We start from the raw sequence: 23,300 nt of genomic DNA, 5'->3' as shown, positions 1-23,300 counted from the left end.
TAGATAGTTCCTCCATGCTCCACATTGTATAACTCCAGATCACATGTCAGTTAGTCCAACCCATGCTTTCTGAATTGACTTAAATACATATGCCACTACTTTTCCTTCTTGCTCAAGAACATAATCCAATTTTGATGTGATGCATCATAATGGAAACTCTTATGTCCATGAATATAAAACCTCTAATGAACCTCTGACAGTATCTTGTCATTCCAAAGAAACTCTTTGTCATCTCACTCGCATACTTGGGTGGGTTCCAAAGTCAACGCATCTTTAACCTCCTAAGTTCTTCTCCATAATCCCATCAGTATAGTTAACCTAACCAAATAGAGAGCTTCCATCACACAAAACTTACTTGCCATGCTTGGTGTAGTAGTGAGATTTTCTGAACCTTCATAAGACCAACCGTAGGTGTACCCTTTCTTCTTCCTATGTTATATATGCCAATCATCCTAGGTATGGTGAAGATTTAACTCCCAACTGATGATAGTTTAAAATGAAGAACAATCCTGATAAATAGATGAGCTCCCTATAGATGATCCAACATGTTACCAATCTGGAGAAAATGGTACTAGCTCTTGGTAGTGACTTCTCAACCATGAGGTTAACCAATACTTTCAAGTGAATCACCAGAACATTTGAGACCTTCATCTTGCAATCTCTTTAAATTGGATACCCTCCTTAAGAAGAGTAAAGTGGACTCAAATGGGTAGCTTGGGCCTTCTTCCAAGTGAGTTAACTATAATAAAGACCTTATGATACCCAAGAGAAACTCATGTGCATATGCAAGTATAAGAAATCTGAAATTCCTCACAGGATGAAAACAACAACTTAGTAAAGCAGTTGTAACCCCTGTTCCATCAATCTAATACTGTTATAGCCTATACCGTTGGAAAGCTAATGAAATCCTATATGACTTTCTTATAGAATACTTTTCTAGGTTCTGACACTAAGTTTAGTTATAACAGCCAAGCATAATATCTATCTAGACATGGTTTCAGTGCAGATGCAGCAACTTGCAGCAGTCATATCTCAAGCTAAAAAATCAGATGATGACGAGCCTTACATGGTTGAAAAGCTTATGAAATCCTCCACAACTTTTGTATATAACCCTTTCCTAGATTCTGAAGTTAAGTTGGCTAAAATAGGGAATACTAGAACTGACCAGACTTTGAGTGACCGTTCTCTTCCCCATAGAAGAAACAATATTGTTTCCACTGCCGCTGCTTTTGATTTTTTCCCCACCCCCTGTTCTGGATGTTTCCTTCCGCTTGGTTGAACCTTCGTGTCATATTTGGTGTCTCTGACTGAGCGAGTGTTCTTCTCGGCTTGTCATCCTTTGGCTGCTCGATGTTTAACATCTGTCTGCCGTGGTCTTGCTGCGATCAGTGATCATGTCGATTTGAGTTGTTTTTGTGTGAGTTTCTATCACTGTTCTGCTTTTTTTGCAGATTCTGCTCTTCTAATCTCTTGCGGAAATCATTGTCTGATTTGCAGTCATTTTTGAACTCATAGTACAGCTCATGTATGGATGCTGGTTTCTCCCTAGCCAAATGGGCTGTGAAGGGGCCTATGCGAAGGCCCTTAATGGCTGTCTCAATGGTGACTTCCTCCGGCACGCCAGGTGCCTTTGTTTTGGTTTGCATAAATCTTTGAAAGTAGTCTCGCAGGGCTTCCCCTTGACCTTGCTGGCACTGGAATAGGTCTGTGGAAGTCAGTGATTCGGTGGTGAAACCCTAGAAATTCGCCAAAATCTTGTCGTGGAGGTTTTCCCATGAATAGATTGAACCTAGTCTGAGGATTGAGTACCAAGCCAGTGCATCTCCTTCCGCCGCGATCACGAAAGACTTGGCTAAGACGGTTTCATTTCCCCCCGTAGAAGCTACCGCTACCTCGAAGCTCATCAAGAACTGGCGCGGGTCGGTTTTTCCACTGAACTTGGGGAGGGTGATTGGTTTGTAGGACGCTAGCCAAGGCGAAGCTTGCAATCCTTCGGACAAAGGAGACCTCAGATCTAGTGAGCCCCATATCGCGCCACCTTAATTCATGGGTTGCACGTTTGCTGTCGGAGTGACACTGGGCTGCACCCCAGGTTGTGGCGGTGGCTGCATGCTCTAGATCTCCGCCTGCAGGATGGAAAGTTGTTGTCTGATTTTGGCCGCCTGCGCGGCAGCCAGTGCCGCCTCTTGGCTAGCCACGTAGGCTGCCACAATTCTGTCCCTTTCCAGCTAAAGGCTCTGTAGCTGTGCTTGCAGGTGTTGGAGTTCTTGGACTGCCGCGGGTTCTGGCTGCTCCTCCGCCCGGGGAACTTGGTTCGCCTCCGGTTGCTCATCCTCCGCTCCCCCATATCTTGTGGCTGCATACGTGCTCCGAGTGGCTCGCCTGGGTCTCCCCCTCCAGATGGTTTCGGCCTACGCTCTCATGGTGCTGCCACTACTAGGCATCTGCTCATCAATGACGTTCCACTTTCGTCACAGAAAACCCCAAAATCATCATTAAACTTCATCTATGACGAATTGTGACGAAAATTCGTTCGTCATGGAATGAGCGTCATAGATTGACTACCGTGATGAAATACATAATGTCGTCATAGATGTGCATTCAATCTATGACAAAATATGTACCGTCACAGAAGTGAATCCATTCTATGACAAAATATTTTCGTCATGGATGTACATTGCTTTCGTCATAACATGTTGTCCCGTTAGCCTAACAGACGGCGTTTGCCACGCTGGTAGCTGACATGTCTGCTGACGTGGAGCCCGACACGTGTCACGTTGACATGGCACCTAACACGATTCATGCTGACGTGGCAAACGACACGTGTCGTGCTGACATGGCCACTTGCTGACGTGACGTGTGACACATGTCGGCTTTGTTGGCTGCCACATGTCATTTTTAAATGGGGCCACGTGGCATCGTGTGATTTGTTCTCGTTTTCGTCACAGATCATATTATGCGATCGTCACAGAACATAAAATAAAATCATCATAGAAGTGAACTCTTCATCATAGGAATGAAACATGCATTTTTTTAATAACATTGAAATGACTAAAAGATTCCACAAAGTGGCAACATAAGTTATTGCATAACTAACTTACCATCAGTACTTGACTCACAACTAACTTGACATCAGTAGCAAGATAACTAGGGACATCAGTACTTGACTCCCAACTCAACCAAATTCACAATAACACTACTAAACTAGGGCCACAGGCAACCACTAGCAACACCACTGTCATTTCTGTTCAGTGAAGATCACAACAATTTGCCACTAAGATCACAGCAAAATCATGTGCAGGTACTTGTAGAGAAAGCTTCAGACCTTATTGTTGCTGCTACCCAAGTTGAGAAAGTAGTACCTGTACAGAACAGAAGTATAATCAATAGTGATAGTACACATAGATTGGAACAAACATTGATTTGAAATGAATAAATTACAACATGTCTTTTTTTATAACACGGTTTACATCAAATGTGAGTCACATAGACAGTTGAGCGTAGCTTAAAGCTTCTGCTCCTGGAACTGTGTGAGGTTGCTTTCTGCTACTGTTCGAAGGTTAGCATCTCGAGATTGAGCATCTAGTAGAACCTGAGTGATATCCATGGTTGTATCCTGCATAAAAAAATAACAGTTTTTCAGTCAGCAAGGAATCACAGAAAATCAACAAGCAACATAATACATCATTAGTGAGCGTAGCTTAAAGCACTGTATGCAAATTTTTCATCCATATTAAAGCACATATATCCATAATATTTGCTTAGCCTCATCAGCAATCCAAGATTATCACTAAACAGCTAAGGTCCGGTTTGGATCCTTCCAGTTTTTAAGAATCTGGTTTTTGAAAATTGGGTAGGATGCAAACAGGCTAGTTTTTGCCCAGTTTCTTCTGTCAATTTTTGTTAGATTCTTAAAAATCAAGAAGCTGTTGATACCCAGCTTTTGCCACTTTCTTGTGACCTTGTGAGCAATAAATGAAGCCAGATTCAACTGGGGGATCTAAATACCCCACCAGTTTTTGCTCAGGATCTAGATTTTAGAAACTAGAGGCAAAAACTGGTTTTTAAGAATCTGAAACTCATTCAAACAAGCCCTAAATCAACCAATGTATCTGTGCGACCATTCAAAGCTAAAGAACATACTCAAAGAAGCCATACATCATACAGTACCATTAATCTAAAGCATGCAAGAATTAGCTCACTATAATAATTTCATCACATTGGGATTATAAAAGCTGTTGATATGAATTATTCAAATTAATTATAAAAAACATTGACCTAAAACAATGCAGAGGACCAAGCAATTTGAACGTAGTTCAGAATTAAATCAATTGGGAGCTATCTTAAACTTAGGCAATAAGTAAGCAAAAGCATTCTAGCGCAGCTTCAGGCCGAGCTCCCAGGGTACCTGGTCAGGGTGGGGGAGTTGATCATGTTTTTGTTCGCTGAGTTGCTGATACAGCTAGCCTTGGCACCGTCGATGGCGTTGATTGCTTAGCATGAAACATTTTTAAAACATGGTTGAGATTTATATTTTTAGGGGAATAAACAACACTATAATCTGCAGAGAAAAAAAGAAAATCATAATCACAAGGTAAATCTACCACAACTGCACATTCACCAGGTAACAAATCTAAAGAAATAAATATAACTAAACACTGCAGTTCAATGGTTGATTTCTTACCATAAAACATTCAAAAACAGGGTTCAGATTTATAGGGGAATAAAACAGGGCAATAAACTAAAAAATATATCTTATAATCAACAGGCAAATATACTACAATTGCACGCATACCAGGTTACAAATTAGAAGAAATAAATCTTTGACTAACTAAACACTAACGTCCAAGCATAAATAGGGAAGGAGAAGTAGCCATAGTCATCCTTACCTGGTGGATGAGCTTTGTGCAGTAGGAGAGAAGGGGAACGAGGGATGACCCTGTGCAGCCGCTACGGCCGCGGAACCCTAGGTGACTAGCCGCGAGGACGCGGTGGTGGCCTTTGTCGTCCGCGTCACCTGCACCAAGGCGGCCAGCGCCGCCCTTGCGCCAGGGTCCAGCTGATCCAAGATGGCCGGTGACACGAAGGACGGAACCCTAGGTCGGCGATGCTGCTGCAGAGTTTGCCGGACATCCAGGTTGAGGTGTCGTTCCAGGAGAGGCCGCAGAGAGGGAGAGGGAGAGGGAAAGGGAGGAAGTGGAGGAGGAGATGCAGGAGGAGGACGCCGGTGCACCGCCTACGCAGGGCCGTCGATCAGGTCGCCGCCGCCTAGGCAAAGACGAGCGCCAAGCGATGCAGGAGACGGCGCCGTGGCCCTACCGTGCAGATCAGGTGTAGAAGACCTGGGGTCGGTGGCCAGCGTTGAACCTGAGGGAGGAAGATCTGGGGGCAGAGCACTTGGGGGCGGTGGTCATCCATGGAGGTGAGGTGGCTGCTGGTGGTGGGCAACGGATGTGGAGATGGGGCAGCAGATCGATCTGGAGATGGGAGTTTGCAAGGGGGAGGTGCAGTCGTATCTGGAGGATAGGTTTAGGTGGTTTTGCGTTTTTTTTAAAAAAAATTACACTCTCTTTTGTATTCCACACCGCGCCAATGCAGGACATCAAAAGTGAAATCCATGTGCGGAACTTATTTTTCTATGCGTACCTAAATTTCAATGTATCTGTAAAATAAAAAACAACAGAATAATTAAAAATTTTCTATTGTTTAATTAATGCACTCGTTAGCACTATGACTAAGCAAAAAAATATTAGTTGAGCCCACTTCGAGTATTAAGAAATACTCTCTAGTCTGATTGGAACCAATGGGAAAATCTTAATCTCGATTTTTCTTTTTTTTTCTTTTCTTTTGCGTGTAGAAATGTATTAAATTCTAAGATATCAAAAATGATTTTAAATGAAAATATGGTCAACAACAAAGTAGTAGAGCTCGTCAACATCTACAACTTTGATTTTGGTGGCGGTGCGATTTGGAAGGAGGGAGGAGACGGGCACGATTTGGGCGCAGATTGAGGCGAATTGGGAGGAAGAGTGGGGCGGTCAGCAGGGGTAACAGGATGTAGGTTGGGCATGCTCGTGGACTAGGTGGTATCCACTTAATTTTTTGTGTCAGATGGAGTGACGTTGTGCAGGGTTTTAACGTCAGATATTACGATGTTAAATATAGATATCTATCGGGAAAGTCTAAATATAGATTTAGCGTCAGTTGATCTGTAAACAACATTTAGTGTCAGATCATCAAACAATAAAAAAAGATTTAACGTCAGTTATCTGACGCTAAAAAAGTGTTGTGGTGTAGTGTGCATATATGTATGTATGCAAAAAAAAATTCAAAACAAATCACACATACACATGCATATATATAGACACACACACACAAGAAGAATACCTGAGGGCGCACGGTGAGGATTCAAAGCTGGGCCGCACGATGTCGATCACCTGGGGACACACGACGACGATCAGCTGGGACGCACATGACGATCACCTGGGGACGCACGTGAGGATGCTTGAGGATCACCTGCTAGGGATGCACGCGTCGGCGGTGGTCACCTGCTAGGGATGCACGCGTCGGCGACGATTACCTGGGCACCCTATACATGCACGTAGCCGCTAGGAACGAGCTCGCGTGATGGTTTCTCTGCACCTCGCGCATACGTAAAAGTGACGACGGATCATGGGTTTAGGGCCCATTAAGTCGGATGGATTAAAAAAAATCTGTGTACAAATAAACAAACATGTGTCATAGAAACAAAAAAGCTTCATTGGTCTGGTGGTAAAGGTAGCACCCTCTAAATCAACAAGTTGTAGGTTCAAACCTCCTTGTGGAAGATTTTTTAATTTTTTTGGGAAATAAAAAAGGGAGTTCGGTTTAATAACTAAACAAATAAAGCAACATACAAGACTATAGTACAAACGATTGAGTAGTCTGGTGGTACCTCACCTGTTCTTGCAGTAATAGGTCGTGGGATCCAAGCTCCCATGAAGCGTGTTTTTTTGCCAAATAAAATAAAAACCATCCGCGCAGCAGATTCAGCCTCGCATGGCCACATCAGACGTGGGACCCGCTGGGACCACTGGTGGAATCCTGTCGCCACGTCAACAGGGTGGGACCACAGCGTCACGTTATGACGGTGGGACCCGTCGGTAGGGACCCACTTGTGGGACCACGTTATGACGGTGGGACCCGTCGGTAGGGACCCACTTGTGGGACCATGACGACACGTCAACAACGTGGGACCAACAGGTGCCACCATGGTGCCACGTCATGCCCATGGGACCCACTATTGCCAACAGTCTATGACGATTTAGTTATGATAATCAATTACGTTGTTTCCATTTTCGTCACTATTCTTCGTGCCAAAGCTCCGCCACTTGTCAACCATGACAAAGCTACTAATTTCGTCATCGAATGACCTAAATCTGTGACGAAAATAGCAAGCGTCATTAATGATTCGTCATTGATGAACACATTTCTAGTAGTGTGCTCCTCTTACCAACCATCACAGGTGTTCTTTCGAGCCCCACGGTGGGCGCCAATATTGGGAAATGCTGACTGCACCCCCTAACAACACATTAAGTGAATGGCCTGCTCACACACAGCTATGAGTGGCTCAAGTGTTACTGCTGACAGGCTCTCTACCTCTAAACAGTAGGTATCACAATAAATGACTTTCAATCTTCCACTTCAAGAGCATTTACATTCCCTTTATATATGGCGCAGATATTGACCTAGATCTATTGCAAAAATGCCCCGTGATGGTGGTGGAATATCTCTGGTATATTCCACCACTGCACTCTAATGCCAATAGGGCCACTCGAGTAATCTTGAATCACGCATGCCACGCGCGCCGTCTTCTCAGGACCCTAAACTTGTTGTGGCATGAACCTTCGGTAGACCGGCGAACCTCCGCCGCAGGGGTGCCAAAGGTTATCCGCCTCCTCCTTGGCTCTTGTATCGCTCCAGGACACGTTTTGGTGCATCCTTCGTCCTGAGGAGTCCGAAGGATACATTCTTCATTCTTCGTGATCTCCGACGTTGGCCTGGCTCTTGCATGCATAACATGTCACAAGAGCTATATTAATGTCAGGTTCGCCCGGAACTTTGTCCTTCAACATCCAAAGGTCCGCGACGCGGAGGTCCTTGGTGAAGGTAGATCCCTAACGCAGTTGGGTTGGGGAAGGCATGGCCAAGCCCCCCAACAGTTAGTATAGATAGGTTTCATCAATTAGCCAAAACCAAACATGGATCTTTAAACATTGCAGGGTACCTAGTGGACGACGAGGAAGATACTTTTGCTTGCCATCTTTCATCTCTTCATAGTGTTTTCCACGGCATGCCAAAAGAGCTTGATGAGCAACGTCAGGTATGCTAGCATGCTTACTAAAGCGGTCAGTGAGAGACGAGTGAATGGATTCCACCACACATGAACCAGTAAACTCATTCCACCTTTGTGATGCTCTATTGGCTCTCATACTTGGGATGAGTCCACTTAGTGCATTATATTCCACCTTGGCTTGTTGTTCGGGGTAGTGGTCTTGCAATATACACACAAGTCGAGGGTGAAAGACATCTTTGCCACTAAAAGACGTGGTAAGGTACTCCTTTCACCAACAAGTATGTCTTTAGGTGATAGGATGAGCTCCTCCATACTGAGGTCCTGTTAAGGCATAGATACCTCTAGTCAAGCATGGTCTTCTAGAGCTGATGCGAGTGATCTTCTCGTTATGAACTATCTACAGAATTATACCAAGAGGAAGTTAGAATAGAAGCAACAATTTTGTAATAGAATAAGATGAAAGAAACATAAAAATTTTAGCTAATAACAAGAGCGAGATAGTAAGCATGAAGTAGTGAAGCAAAGATGACTAAAAATGACCATTACTATCTAGGCTTGCGTCCTACAGTCAGTATTGCTTTGATACCACGTTGTAGCATCCGATTTTAAGAATAAAAGCAGATACACACCATATGTGAGCTCATGAAGTCAAATCTCACATATAGCTACAAATAAAGGTAATACCAATAGACAATGCTTAAATATAACATACTTAGTATAAAGAAGATAACCTAGGTACAAACAACGGATAGACAACTCTGATCTTCGGGTGAAGACTCTACCTTCTATAGAGACAACTAACTGGTTGATCATAAGCCTAACTCCTTCAGACTAGCAATCTGGTACCTATGTGGGATTTTTATCAAATAAAATGTAAAGACAAGCATAAGTACATCTCTTACTCAACAAGAATAACATGGGGTTCATGAGGCTCAAAAGGTCGACACTAGTTTACTGCAGTTAGCTTTTAGTGAGTCATAACTTTAGCATTTGTAGCAACCAGTTTAGCAATGCCCCAGTTAATCACATGAAACTGATAGCATGAATAATTAATAGCATTTAAAAAAACATCATCCATCATTTGTTATTTATTCTATAAGGAGTCCAAGGTCGCTCGTGATCATGAGTACGTCTGTTATAACAGTTTTTAACACTCTGCAGAGGTCGTACATCTTTACCCATGAGGTGATCAGCCTCTTGACCCCCTACCAACGAAGGTCGGCAGGGTTCACTATGAAGTCTTTCAAGGTTCGTCTAGCAAGTTAGGGCCATTAGATTCACTCAACAGGCAAATCCTTGTGCAAAGTTTCAAGTCAATCCAAGTTAGTTTGCTTGAGTTTGGTCTTGGAATCGATTTTCCCAAAATATGCTCGCATATACCAGACATGTCGAGGGGCCATATCGGACATGTCCTCTAGTAAAACTTTCAAATTTAGAGCTAAAATTTGGTGAAGACCAACCTCTAGTGGCCCTAGGTTAAATTTTATGATTTTTGAACACCGTTTGGTAGACCTTTTGATTTTTCTCCAAAGTTGCAATGTGTTGTCTAGTCCAGTGCAACTTGGACATGTCCAGGAGGAGTTGTGGGTCTGAGTTTTGTTCCTGTTCTCCATGAGCTTTCTGGACAAGTCCAGTAGGCACACCACTAATCTTGCTAGTTTGTTCACTTCTTGTGTGGTTGAGCTCCAATTTGCATGTCGTCTTTTGCGTTGGCTTTCTACTGTTCCTAGCTCGGTTCTTCTCTATACGAGTCAAGTATCTCATTTTATATCCTTCGGCAGAGGAAGTGTGTTCTTGCCATTTGTGATGTCTTACCATGTTCTTAGGGAACATTCACCCACTTATTTGGGCTGTGGGCGTCATGGTATTTACTTCGTGTGTTTAGGGGTGATTTTAGCATAGCGGCTGAATACTTCGAAACAAATTTGAGGCTTCCATTCACCACAGTATAGTCACGGTTTCCGATCCTTAGTCAGCAGATCGTTTTTCTATACGTGCCAGTGACAAAAAGCACAAGGGGGACGTGGCAAATTTCATACAGTACACTACTATTTTCTAGTGCTACTCCACTAGTTTTAAATCACCTGGCTAATTACATATAAGAGTACTACTAGTACGCTAATAGCAGCTTTAAATTTAAATCACCATGGCTTCGGAGGCGACCTAGCTTTTGCAGTCGTCGTTTGTAAAGAAAGCATCCAGAGCCGACCAACTAAACAAGATAGTCTAGGTCAGTCTCCACTACTGCTTTGTGCTTTCAACCTGTCACTTGAACGTACCAAAGCAGCAGGACCAAGTACTGGATTTGCTTTCGATGCTAAGCAATGAGTTCTGGGGCAGCAGGACACATCCGAGTAATGCTGGTGTCCTCATAATCCCTCCGAGCTAAAAAAAAGGTGCTTTAAGATAAAAGGTTTTGAGCCAGGAAAGAAAGATAAATGCCAATAAAAAGTAAATGTTATATCTATTCATTTTATATAAAGAAAATGTTTAAAGAGAAAAAGTTAATGGACACCCTAGACCATCAGTAGATATGTCCGTATTCACAACTACTCCGTAACAATTTATCAAAGAGTTATACGATGCTAATTGCTAGCTGGCTGAAATTAACTAAACTAGTTCTAACTCATCCAAACAGGATGGTTAATATGTCAGCTAATTTTTTAGCCTCTAGTTAGCTAACATCAATTAATTTGAGTTAATTTTTGGCACAAGTACCAACTAGCCCTAACTCATCCAAACAGACCCTTGATCCATCCGAACACATACCCTAAATAGTCTAACTAGGCTTGAATTTCGAACAAATCTAAGGATCATTGGTGCATTTTACTCTAGTGCAGTCGATGCACATTGAACCAGTTTTAGCAATTTGTCACTTTGATATTATACACCTAAGATTTTAAGCTGCACAATGCTAAAGCATACGGCTTTGGCCCATTAGCTCACACACGAATTTGCGCTTCAATGGTCCGTCCCTGCTGTCTATTTTACCTCATAACATTTGCTTAAGGTTAAATGCATTTGAATGTAGGCAAGGATATGAACGGATAGTCAACTAATTCCACCATCGCAAGACAATAAATTCGGATGCCAGAACTTTTATTTTTCATTATCTAAAAAACAAAAATCGAGAAAATAATCACGATGTGTTGCAACATATAGTAGAAGAGCATCTAATTTAGGATGTTCAATGCTTCTAGACCAGTGGCAAATAAATTTGTTTGACATCTAGTAGTGCATTTCATGAGAGGTGAAAGAACAAATATGCTATCTTGGATACAGAAACGTGACAACATTCATCGGCAAGACTGCAACACTCCAATTCAAAAAAAAAAAAAAGACTGCAACTGATACGCCAAGCCTATACACCGACGGAAACAACTCTATTTGGCCTCCAGTACAAGCAAAACCGGTGCAATTAACAGATCACTGTCACTGCCACAAATCTAAAACAAACACAATTCATGTAGCAGGACCATAAATCAACAGAGCACACACAAGGCATTGACGATAATAATAGTAACAGTAATTCAAGTACTTGGTGTCATTTAACACTGAGATAAGCATTTGCACCGAAACAACTGACGAGTTTTGTACCAGGAGGCACTGGATATTCAGGAGATATTAGTCTAAAGATACATATGCATCATAGAAGACACCACGTTCGTTGATGATACTCCAGGACCTCTAGGCACAACTGCACAGCGCAACACCGGATTTTTCTAGGAATTGCAGGCCATCAGCAACCTGCGCACAGAGATAAGATACATAAGACTTTGATGCATCAAGAAAAACTGCTGCAGCCTTGAAACAGTACGTGAATGCAAATGGCCAGTAAAGTATTGAAGACATTAATTAATTTACTTTTTTAAACGATTAGACAGAAATTTACTGACCTTGAACAAGTACAGAAGAGTAAAATCTGCAGGCTGCTAGTTGTCCACTGGTTTTTTGCTGCCACCTGTGCATTGAAATTAGCCTCAGAACATCGGTTAATTGTGTGATGATGTACTTGTGAGAAAACATATAAGAACATAATGTTTAGATTTAAGGACGTGTACCTAGCACAGAAGAGTTCAGGAAATCTTCATCTTCAGGGAACAGCTGCAGGTTTTTGGACTTCAGCAAGAACGCAACAGCGGCCTGCTGGAAGTCCACTAATCTGCCAATTTTTATGAGTTCAGTGAGTGAAGATATCTGATCTGGCATCTGAAAGAGCAACCCATGAGATATCTCATGTGCAAAGTAGGTCGCAAGTTCAATCTTGTCTTCATAGCTGGATGCACCATCACTTCTCTGCATGTACAGCTTTGAATTCTCCCTTTCCCACCGAAGCATTCGTCTAGCCTTCACCTCAACCATCTCTCCAGAGGACAAACTCACACTATATGCCATTGTGATCGGTTCATCGGTCTCTTCGATAGTCACATTCAGAAGGCATGAAACCAGCTGATGCCTATCTTTAGCAGGAATGTCAAAATTAGGGTTGGAAAGGAATGCGAGGACTATTTGGAGCAAGCCAACCTGGATCACCTTACTCAGAACAGCTGTTTTGAAATGGCTATTCGCTGAAGTGAAGGAATCATTCTTGGCCACTGCTTCTGAGATTGTCCTGACACCAATACTGCCATATATGCTGTTAAACCTTGCTCGAGACATGGAAGGTAGGGTAGAAGAAGGATACCAGATGAAGAGCGATTGCTGAGGATGCTTGCTGAACAGATCTGCAAGCAATAGATCATCAGGAATGAACACATTCTCCTTGTTTGTTAAAATGATCTTGCCATCAGTACATACTGGAACCTTGACACAGCCAGAAAGAAGTTCCTCTGTTTTCTTGGTCCAGTTCGTTGCAATGAATTTCCAGAAAGCAAAGCAATCGGATATGGCTAGCTCATGGACTGAACTCTCCCATGTGGCCCATAGTTTGCAATAGTCTTCAGAACAAGGTCCATGCCTCACACTGAAAGCAAGTGAAAAGAAGTCAAGCAGCTTTCTGTCATAATATTTGTCCAGAACATGCAGCTTCAGGCCAAATAGATTGTTCTTATCATGCAGAACACATCTTTTTGAGCTCACCCAGTCTCCACCCTCTGTTTCCTTTGGTATCCAAATCCAATTTCTGTTGTTGTTATTTTTCTCAGGCTTCCAGTTACATTTCTTCAGATACATGTAGATCCGGGAAATAGTATCTGTATCTTTTTTGTTCCTCAGATACCGGGCAATAAGATCTTGTGCACAATTAACATCCACAGTCACTCCAATCATCGCAAGGTGATGTTTGAAAGAAGCTATGTCTGAACCATAGAATGCTTCATCGATGAAAGGGCCATCTTCCATCTGTAGAAAACATTGTTTTGCATCGAAGAGAATACATTCATCAGGACATTGGTAGCCCAAGGATGTCTTCAACCACTTCTTGGAAATCTGGTCTTTAAAGCCCTTTGGAGGTTTAGTTGCAGAGGTAAAGTAGTTCTTGATACACTCCAGAAATGACAAAATGGTAGCTTTGGACATAGTGAAAGGATCATCAGGAATGCTGAGGCCAGCAAGGACAAATCTGGCACCAAATTTCACTTCAACAATAACACCCAACTCCCTAAGCTCATCTTTATAACCGTATATATCCGTCCCCAAACCATTACAAGTTTCACCATCATCAATGAACGGTAGTATTGCTATGGGAGATAGATATTGCCATGCATTATCAAATAGGATTGTATTTGACGGAGATTTAAACCCTAGTGATGTGTGTATCCACTTCTCTGTGCGCATGCAGTTGAAAAGCTCAACAGGAAGTGGCCTGTGTGTTCTCAGCTGCCGGTAAGCTAGTAGAAGAGCTAGGACATTAGCCTTCGTAAGTGATGACTCCGATACCATGCGCTTGAAAACATTGGCTATAGCCATCGATGCCTCCTCAAATCGTGTGATCAAGCCGGCCTTCTTCAACTCTTCTTTGTATGAACTGATCACACTCCCATAAAATCCTAAATCAATTATTGGAACTCCTTTGAAGATCTTCACAAGGCATTCCCATTCAGAATCCACAAGAAAAGAGACATTTGGAGCACAAAATCCCACATTAGTCTTCACCCATTTCAAATCTCTAAGCTTCCTTATGAAATCTTGACATGAACCAACATAACGGATGCATTTGAGGATTAATACAGTAGACTCAGAAGTAATAGCAGAGGATCTGAACTTGAAGTTATCAATAACAAGATGGTAATTGTTTTTGAACCCAACAATAACACCAAGCAACTCCAACTCTGATTTATATGAAAGGATGCCCTCTCCATAGAACTCGACATCAAGGAATGGTTGGTCACTGATACAAGATGCCACTGCCCATTCTGAATCTTTGATGATACAATCAGAAGGACGCCTATAGCCAAGAGTACTCTTCATCCAACCTCCATCTTTGACACTGTCAATCAATTGACTTGGAGATAGAACCTTCTCTCGTAGGAACCGAATGAGCCGAAGCAAGGAGTACACACAGTCTCTGGTTAACACGTTGCTTGCAGCCATAGACATGAGGCGGCTTCCAATGTAAGATGATGCATCCTTAAATTCAAATCTCACCCCAATTGCCTTGAGTTCCTGTTTGTACATATGCAGCTTGTTTCGATAGAATTGTTGGTCAATCATTGGTATATCAATGAATGAAGTTCCACTTTGCAAAAGACTTCCCCAGTTAGCACTGGACAGAAATGATTCATTTGGTGGCTTGTACCCAACCGATGTCTTTAGCCAACTCCCTTCTTTTACACAAGCCAGGAATTGATCTGGTAAAGTTACACCATTTGACCTGATATTCCGTATCCATTCCAGTAGCAAGAATGTATTGTCCACAGTGAGAGGTGATGAGACAGTATGGAACCTCGCATTTGGTGGGCGTATCAATGGCACATCTGAGGCATGCAGGTGTATCTTGAGAAATTCCAACAGCTGATCCTCAGATGTGTAGTTCCCAGCAAAATGGCCTACTGATTTGTAATCTGCTAGCAACTCAATGTACCCTATATTCCTCCATGGGTTTGAACCCAGCAAATCAGCCCATTTGCTCCCCTTAGCCGGAACTATAATGCTTTTTCTTTCCTTGACAACACAGCCACCGCTGTCAATTACTGGCATGTAACGGCAGAGTTCTGATAAGCAGTACTTCTCTATGTAATTCATCTTAAATGAGTGGTACAGAAAGTGTGCAAAAGCAATGACAGGCCTCCGATCATTACTCAAGGAAGCAGCAACAGTCAATCCATAACTGTAGACAGAGACAACCTCCATTCTTGCATGGTTCCGAAGCCAACTTTCCACTGTCATCTTCTGTGAGAAACTATCCAGAGCAGCCTGTGTACTGGGATCGAGAAAGAACTGATTAGAAGATGGAAACTCCTTGTTCCAGCTGATTAGCCATGATGTACAGTTCATATCAGATGTAGTGCATAACCTATCATTCCGTTGACTAGCTCTGGATATGCTCCAAAAAGAGAGAACACCATTCCTATCAACATATTTCAGTAGGGGAACAGACATCATATTTGTACCAGAAAAACAGTTTTCCCAATTACTCGCGACAAAGTGTAAAATTTCCAGGTAAAGCTGCTCATGTACCTCCTTGACAAGGTTAGACCCTTCAATGCATTTTGCGTACCATTCAGTGCTCACGCTTTTGATACCAAGAAACTCAAGCACACTGTTGTATCTACTTTTGTCAAAATGAGAACTAAGAATGTAGGTTCCATGAGTTGACAGACTCTTCAAATCTACACCGAATTCCCGTGCTTGGCCAAGGATAGCCCAAAAGGCTGGCTTCAGCCGTGCAACTTCACTGGGTTTACAGAATATCTTCTGTGAAGCATAAGATTCTAATGGAACTATATTCTCGGTGAGAACCTTGTTTTTGATGCCAGACCTAACCGGCTCAAGCAGTGGGATTAGTGAAGAACTGACAGGTAGGAAATTGAACATTGATGGCAGCGACATTGCTGGCGCATCAGCTTTGGACTTCACAAGTGTTACAAAAGCATTCATGAAAGCACTTGGGACACAGTCAAGAATTCCCTTATTCCATGGATTATCAAACAGTATTGCCTCCCTTGATGATCCTAGGAGGAAGTCAGCCTGAATGATGAAGGGGAAGCTTGTTACCATCTCAGTTGGGAGGAAAGCATAGATGCCAGGTGATAGCTGCTTCCCACGGGACAGACGCTCTCCATGTGGGAAGGCCAGGGTTATCACCCATTCATCAATTTCAGCACGCTTATCGACTCTGTTCTCTGGCTTTACTGGGAATTTCTGCCTCCACATATAATAACCACATTCAGCTTCATCTTTCCCGGTCTCTTCAGAAGATAAATGGAGTGTGTACGACTCAGCATGCATGTTCTTCCTGGCTTGGTAGTTCCTTTCACTGGATATGGAGATCTCACTAACTGTTGTATTGTTGGGATCAGATTTATCCTCCCGGACAGAGAGTTTCCTGATCTTCGTCAGGAACAGTAGCATTTCAGGATGCATGCTTGACAACTGACTCTTCACCGCATCAGTCTTCTCACTCTTCAATGGTAAGATGATGGTAGTTGTAGGTAGGACTTTTGAGCACCCATATAATGCTTCGATGTCAGAAAGGCTAGGCGTGGATTCCACCCACTGAGGTACAATGTACCCAATATTGCATTCTGCACAAGGTTTCTCATTGAACTTGATCTGATAACCATTGCTGAATATGTGGGGCTGACTTGATATCAAGAACACACTTTTGAACCCAATACCTGAGTCAAAGGCAACAAAAAATTATAAGTTGAAACTAAGCACAAATAGTAAGCCGACATGCACTAAGCAGGCATGCAGCAGGTTCTGTAATCCTTTGCATGAATTGGTTCTGGTAGGTAAACAGATAGTGACAGAATATGCTACAAACATTTGACAGCAGATAAAACAAATTTGAGCATTAATTTTTCTGTAAATCGACCTAAATTATTATGCAAGGATAAACTAGCCTATTTAAGCTATAGCTAAGGAGATCAAACTAGTTCATTTAAATTTCAGTGCATAATATGAGCATAACGATTGTTTAAATTCACTCATCTAATTTGACTTAAGTAATCCATCCAAAGTGTGTAGTTTCATGAATGCTCATGCTAGGATCTCAAAACATAACATGTGCATTTGCACATTAAAATATTTATATTATCTTAAAGGCATTGCTTTGGTTACACAGGATTAAAAAATTGTCTAAAAACAATTACAATATTTATTTTAATGAATAATATGAGCTTGTATCACAATGAGATCTCTACCATCAAGAAAAGAAACTATATAGAAAACACGTAAATTTCAAGTAATACTGTTTTAGCTAGCGTGATCTATGATTATTTGGTGAAAACCACCTTCTTGGTAGAATTATTAAAAAAAAGCCTAAAGAGCAATACTAGAAATTACTATAATAAGATTCAAAACTGAGCACATCATAGTAAATCCATATATTGGACATGTCCTAAAAGTTGAGATGCAAGCTCGTTTGTGTTCTAGTGCACATGGACCTCAATTTTTGTACAAACTTATTGGTGTAAATAGAAGTTTGTAAGAGGATTATTATGTAAAAGTGTGAAGAGATGAATAGAGGAGAGTGTGCTATAAGCGGTGAGTATTGCCCCAAATTTCAATATGGTCTCGAGAGCCTTCCATAGGGTTAGGGTTACCTGACGACGGTGGCGGCGAGCGGAGTGGCAGCACCCCACTCCGGGCGTGCACGCACGGGTGCCCTTCGTGTGGGCGGCGCAGAAGCAGCCGGGGTGCAGTGTTCGTGCGTGGGCTTAAGCGTGAGCACCGTGGGCGTCACCGTGGGAAGCGCAAGTGGCACGCAGGCGTGATTAGCATGCAGCGTGGGTCGCACCAGGTAGAAGGAGCAGGGCGCGTGTGCGTGTGATACAAGTGGCGGACAGGCTCCTGCAGAGCGTTGTGTGCTGCAGTTGTGAAAGTGCATCTGAAGAAGGTTGCAGAGGGAGAAAAAGAATAGAAGGGAGGTCAGATTAAGCCCGTACTGCTGCTGTTGTTGAGGAGAGCTGAGTACTGCTGCTGTTGCTGTGGTTTCCTGTACTGCTGCTGCTGTCGTGGTGCCTGCTGGTGAAGAATAGGAGAAGAGAGTGATTTGCTTCCTGCTGCTCTGTGCTGGTGTGAAGTAAACGAAAGTGTTGCTGCTCTATAGTGCAGACTGGTGGTAGTACAGTGAATTGTTGGGTGTTGTTTTGGGGTGCTTGAGGAAGATGGATCTGGATGCAGGGAAGGAAAAAGGTAAGCAGCATAACAGGGGTGGTAATGGTGGAGGAGATACGGCAGTTACCAAGGGTGAGATGTGTCATGTGTGGAAAAACGTACGCAAGGCGCAGGCGCGCCCGCGACGTACGCCGCGCAGCTGAGCGCACAGGGCGCGCGTCCCAGCAGCCCGAAGGGGCAACTTCCAGTGGCTAGAAATCAGGGATTAGATTGGGATTAGATTGGAAGTTGTTTTGGTTAGTCTATAATTAGAGGATTTTCCTTCCATAGTTTGTTGGGCCATTGGCTATATATTCTTGTAACCAGGGAAGAATGAATCAAGCAAGAATTAATCTTCTATCTCCTTCTTCCCCCACGTCTCCTAAGCCCAGCCGGCTGAGAGGGGTATAACCTCCGCCCTGGAAGACTCTGCCGGAGACTACGAGCTTCGTAGTCGAGGGCCAGCTACCCTAGATCACACTGCCCTTGACAGATGAAAAATGAGATGAGGTCTATGATTTTGGAACTCCTAGAGATGGGCATGATTGGTTCCAAGCCGCATGAGCTGAAGCTGGAACTAATGCTGAATGATGTGAAGTTGGAGGGAAGCAAAAATTACTTGAGTTGAGCCAGGAGAGTAAAGGTGCTTCTAGGAGGAAAAGGGTAGAGCACTATCTGGCGGAGGATTGTGTTGAGCCGGCTAACAAGCGGAGGAAAAGGGAACCCCTGGGAGAGGATTATGGTTCAGGAAGAATGGGCATCTAGATCTAGAGGGATACTGTGTAGACTGGGCAAGTAGCAACGACGATAGGTCTTCCTCTGCTTATTGTGTGTTTGTGGGGGCAATCTTGTCTCATGGCGAAGCAAGAACCAAGCAGTTGTGGCTAGGTTTACAACAGAACCCGAATATAGGGCAATGGCATTGAGTTTGTGTGAGATGTGTGGTTGAAAAGCCTGTAGAAAGAGGTGCGGTGAGACCATGATGCTTCATTGTAACAACGTCACTGTAATTAATATTGAAAATAATGCAATTCAATTTGACCGCACTAAGCATGTGGAGATTGAAAGATTCTTCATCAAGGAGAAGTTAGATAGTGGGATCCTAAGGCTAAAATATGTAAAATCACGTAGTCAATTAGCGGACTGTTTCACAAAAGGTCTAGGACCTAGCAAAGTTGTAACAAGATAGACATGTTAGATATCTTTAGCCCATCTTGAGAGGGGGCGTTAGTGTAAACAGAAGTTTATAAGAGGACTATTATGTAAAAGTGTGAAGAGATGAATAGAGGGTGTGCTGCCTGACGGTGAGTCTTTCCCCAAATTTCAATTGAACTCAACTTTTCTACAAATTAGATGCAATAAGGAGGGGGCCAGTATCATTTTTTAAAAACTTAAGCATACCATTTTAGGTGGTTTCCATGATTCCACCGAATACTTTCCCATGATATAGTTGATCAGCATCATAGAGTACTGAACACAGTTTCAGTCGTTCAAAACTAAAATATTGTAAGATCTTTTACTGCTGTCATTTTTCTGAAATTGACTCAAAAGGTTCTAATTAATTATATCTTTGTGGATGAATATTTTTTTTCTGAAAAGGTGAAGAAGGAAACAAAATGAATGAAAAAAGCTGTAAATATTTACCTTTCTCTCCAATGTAACCCTGATGCCTATTTCCCTTCTTTGTTGATTTCCCAACACGACAAATTGACTCTATATTTGTTGAAGAGAATCCCCTCTCATTATTGAAGATGAGCAAAGTTGAGGATGCACCACATCCAGTAATATCCTTTGATGTAATGAGAAACTCCAACGAAGGTGCTACTTCAGAAGGGTATTCATTATCTTCAGCATTCTATTTTTTGACAAAGAGAGCAAACTTATGAGAAGAAGGTTTTTTTTTTGTGTGTGACTATATGAGAAGTATTAAGATTTATGAACAAAACACCTGCAAACTGATACAAATAAGGTAGATTGGTCACATAAATGCTTATCAAGGATTAGTGTTTTTGTTCGCTCACAAGTTTTTTTGTTTTTCCAATTAATTGTGTTCTTGATTGAAGAAAAGGATTAGGACTTGCTTTTTAAACTGAGATCTGTAGAAAATAATTACTGACCACGTGGAAAAATTATGTAGAAACAAAAATAACAAAGGGCAACAGCTTAACTAAGATCATTATATAAACTCATCATAATCATACTGAAAAGGGGGCTGACAAATTACGCTAACAAAAGGATTATGCTAAATTGGTACTCAAAGTCATACACACATACAGACTAGTTACTCTTTGGCAGTTCGCACACAACCACTAAAGTAAAAAGAAATAATCTGATGGAACACAAAGGCATATAGAAAGGGCAACTCACACAGCGGTTTACAGTATATGCCCAAGTCAATTAGCTAATTGCAGAAACTGTAGAGCATACTAGCCTCAACGGCCTGAACTAAGTTCCCACTCACACAAGAACAGCGGCAGCAAGAGAGGCGCAAAAAAGAAGTTACACCGCCGATTGATTACCTGCACGAGCTCCATGAGGAAGTGGACGTCCTTGGAGTAGAGTTCCTGCGAGAGGTAGTTGACGGCCTGGTGCATGTCCTCCGCCAGCGGGTTCTGCTCGCCGCGCCCGATGTAGTAGCGCTCCCGCCGGATCCTCTCCACGTGCTCCCGCGGCGACGCCGGCGGCGGCATCGCCGAGGACGACGACATTTTGACGGTTCCACTTCCTCCACTCCACTGGACTCCCAAGGGACGCGGCGTGGGTTGCGAAAAGAGAGTGAGAGAGGGAGAGGAGGGGTCCTTTCTTCCGGGCTTCCAGGCCTGCCTTTATAACGACGGTGGTTACGACGGCGGTTCTTCGAATTCTGCTGTTTCTTCTTGCAAACAACTCCTTAGGCTCGCGTTAAATTACCAACTGGACTTTACCTTTGCCTGTATCCCCACTCCCCCCAGGCTATAAGAGAAAATTTAGCTCTAGTCTAATCCAGAGTATATCTACTAAGGCCCTGTTTAGATTGTACATAAAAATTTTTTAGATGTCACATCGAATATGTCAGAAGAATGTCGGGAGAGATTTTTAGAAACTAATAAAAAAACAAATTTCATAGCTCGTCAGGAAACTGCAAGACAAATCTATTAAGCATAATTAATCTGCCATTAGCACATGTGGGTTACTGTAGCACTTAAGGCTAATCATGGAGTAACTAGGCTTAAAAGATTCGTCTCGCGATTTTTAACTAAACTGTGTAATTAGTTTATTTTTTTATTTATATTTAGTGTTCCATGCATGTGTCCAAAGATTCGATGGGATGGATTAAAAATTTTTAGGTTCCAATAATTTTATTGTATTTCAAGACTCTAAAAATTTGTGAGTTAAAAATTTAAAATCCTTCTAAAATTTAGTCCATTTGGATGAGACAGTAGGATTATGTAATTTTTTTCTCTATTCGGATTCTATTTCGGAGATTCAGATGGGCCTAATAAATGAGAGAGGTAATAAACAATGAGTTAGGCCTTGTTTGGCACTCCTAATGCAGAAACTATCATAGTTTCTGATATTAATTATGGTGTCATCTACCTATTTTGCTGATGTGGTAAGGTAGTTATTGAAAAAAGAGAGAGTAAAAATCATAGAAATAAGGTTTAAGGCCAGTCTTAATGTGATTTCATCATAATTTGATGGACATTAAATATATTGATGTGGCACCGTATTAATGAAGTGAGAGATGATAAGAGTCTCATAAAAGTAGAGAGAGTTCCATCCCCATAAAATTCTCCTCCATTGTTTCTAAAATAAGATGTGTTGGAAACTGAGACATAAAACTCCCCACTAAGACTGCCCTAAGTCAGAAATCATATCTACCGAGATCGAAGACATGAAGTGATATGATTGGTTGAGAATGGAGAGAGAATGAATGTGATTGGATAAAAAATCATTGTATAAAAACTATCTATTTAGACCATAGTTTCTATACATAGTGTCTATAGAGATTAATAGATATAGAAACTACATGTAGTTCTAGCATTGTGAGTGCCCTTAATTCACCCCAAAAACCAAAAACTTTTCAAGATTCTTCATCACATCAAATCTTGTGGCACATGTATGGAGCATTAAATATAGACGAAAACAAAAATTAATTGCACAGTTTGCCTATAATTTACGAGATGAATCTTTTGAGCCTAGATAGTCTATGATTGGACAATATTTGTCAAATAAAAACGAAAATACTACAGTACCTAAAACCAAAAAAAAATCAGAATTAAACAAGGCAACTTGGAAGTTGTTACTTCCTCCGTTCTCTTTTTATAAGGTGCGATTTGACATACCAAGGTCTACCAAATTACAATTTGATTATTTATTTATTTTTATATTATATTGCTCGCACTTATAAACTTATGATAATTAGATATTATATTGAATTATTGTTAAAGAATTTTAAAGTTTTTCTTGTGAGAATTATATATGTGTTGGCTTCACTACAAGGAAAACTGGGTTTTGTCGACTGCTAAAATCCTTTGCCACCTGCCAAATGTAGGGCAGTCGGCAAATATACACTTTGCCGACCGCTCATGAAGTTGCAACGTCGAATGTCCAAAATCCAGACATCTCCACATGTGATATGTAAAATTTATGAACAATATTACTATTACTTTGTCAGATGAATAAATGACTAAAATAAAAGTTGTAGATCTTCATGAATTTATCA

The 23,300-nt window shown here is 41.9% G+C and overlaps 1 protein-coding gene and 1 long non-coding RNA gene across 2 annotated transcripts; both read right to left on the bottom strand.

Annotated features, from left to right (window-relative positions):
• LOC110435358 lies at positions 3,012-4,883 on the bottom strand. Its single transcript, XR_002453011.1, has 3 exons — positions 4,409-4,883; positions 3,471-3,616; positions 3,012-3,362 (listed from the first exon to the last, which is right to left on the bottom strand). It is a non-coding gene; the product is annotated as an uncharacterized LOC110435358 (long non-coding RNA).
• Positions 11,665-21,384, bottom strand: LOC8083107. Its single transcript, XM_002449493.2, has 5 exons — positions 21,115-21,384; positions 20,240-20,450; positions 12,397-17,112; positions 12,232-12,296; positions 11,665-12,082 (listed from the first exon to the last, which is right to left on the bottom strand). Exons 1-4 carry the CDS (start codon positions 21,301-21,303, stop codon positions 12,268-12,270), a joined length of 5,145 nt encoding a protein of 1,714 aa, XP_002449538.2. The 5' UTR covers positions 21,304-21,384; the 3' UTR covers positions 11,665-12,082; positions 12,232-12,267.

This window comes from Sorghum bicolor, chromosome 5 (genome assembly GCF_000003195.3).
Source record: "Sorghum bicolor cultivar BTx623 chromosome 5, Sorghum_bicolor_NCBIv3, whole genome shotgun sequence".
NCBI classification, from domain to species: Eukaryota; Viridiplantae; Streptophyta; class Magnoliopsida; order Poales; family Poaceae; genus Sorghum; species Sorghum bicolor.
Note: the sequence above shows the minus strand (reverse complement) of the source record. Positions and strands in the feature narration are given on the sequence as shown.

Bases quoted from the DNA above. Each gene is read 5' to 3' on its own strand.
- LOC8083107 (XM_002449493.2), bottom strand. From the start codon at position 21,303: ATGTCGTCGTCCTCGGCGATGCCGCCGCCGGCGTCGCCGCGGGAGCAC. The intron at 20,451-21,114 runs GTAATCAATCGG...GTCAAAAAATAG, and splicing joins TCCTCATGGAGCTCGTGCAG to AATGCTGAAGATAATGAATA. The intron at 17,113-20,239 runs GTAAATATTTAC...CCTTTGACTCAG, and splicing joins GGGTTACATTGGAGAGAAAG to GTATTGGGTTCAAAAGTGTG.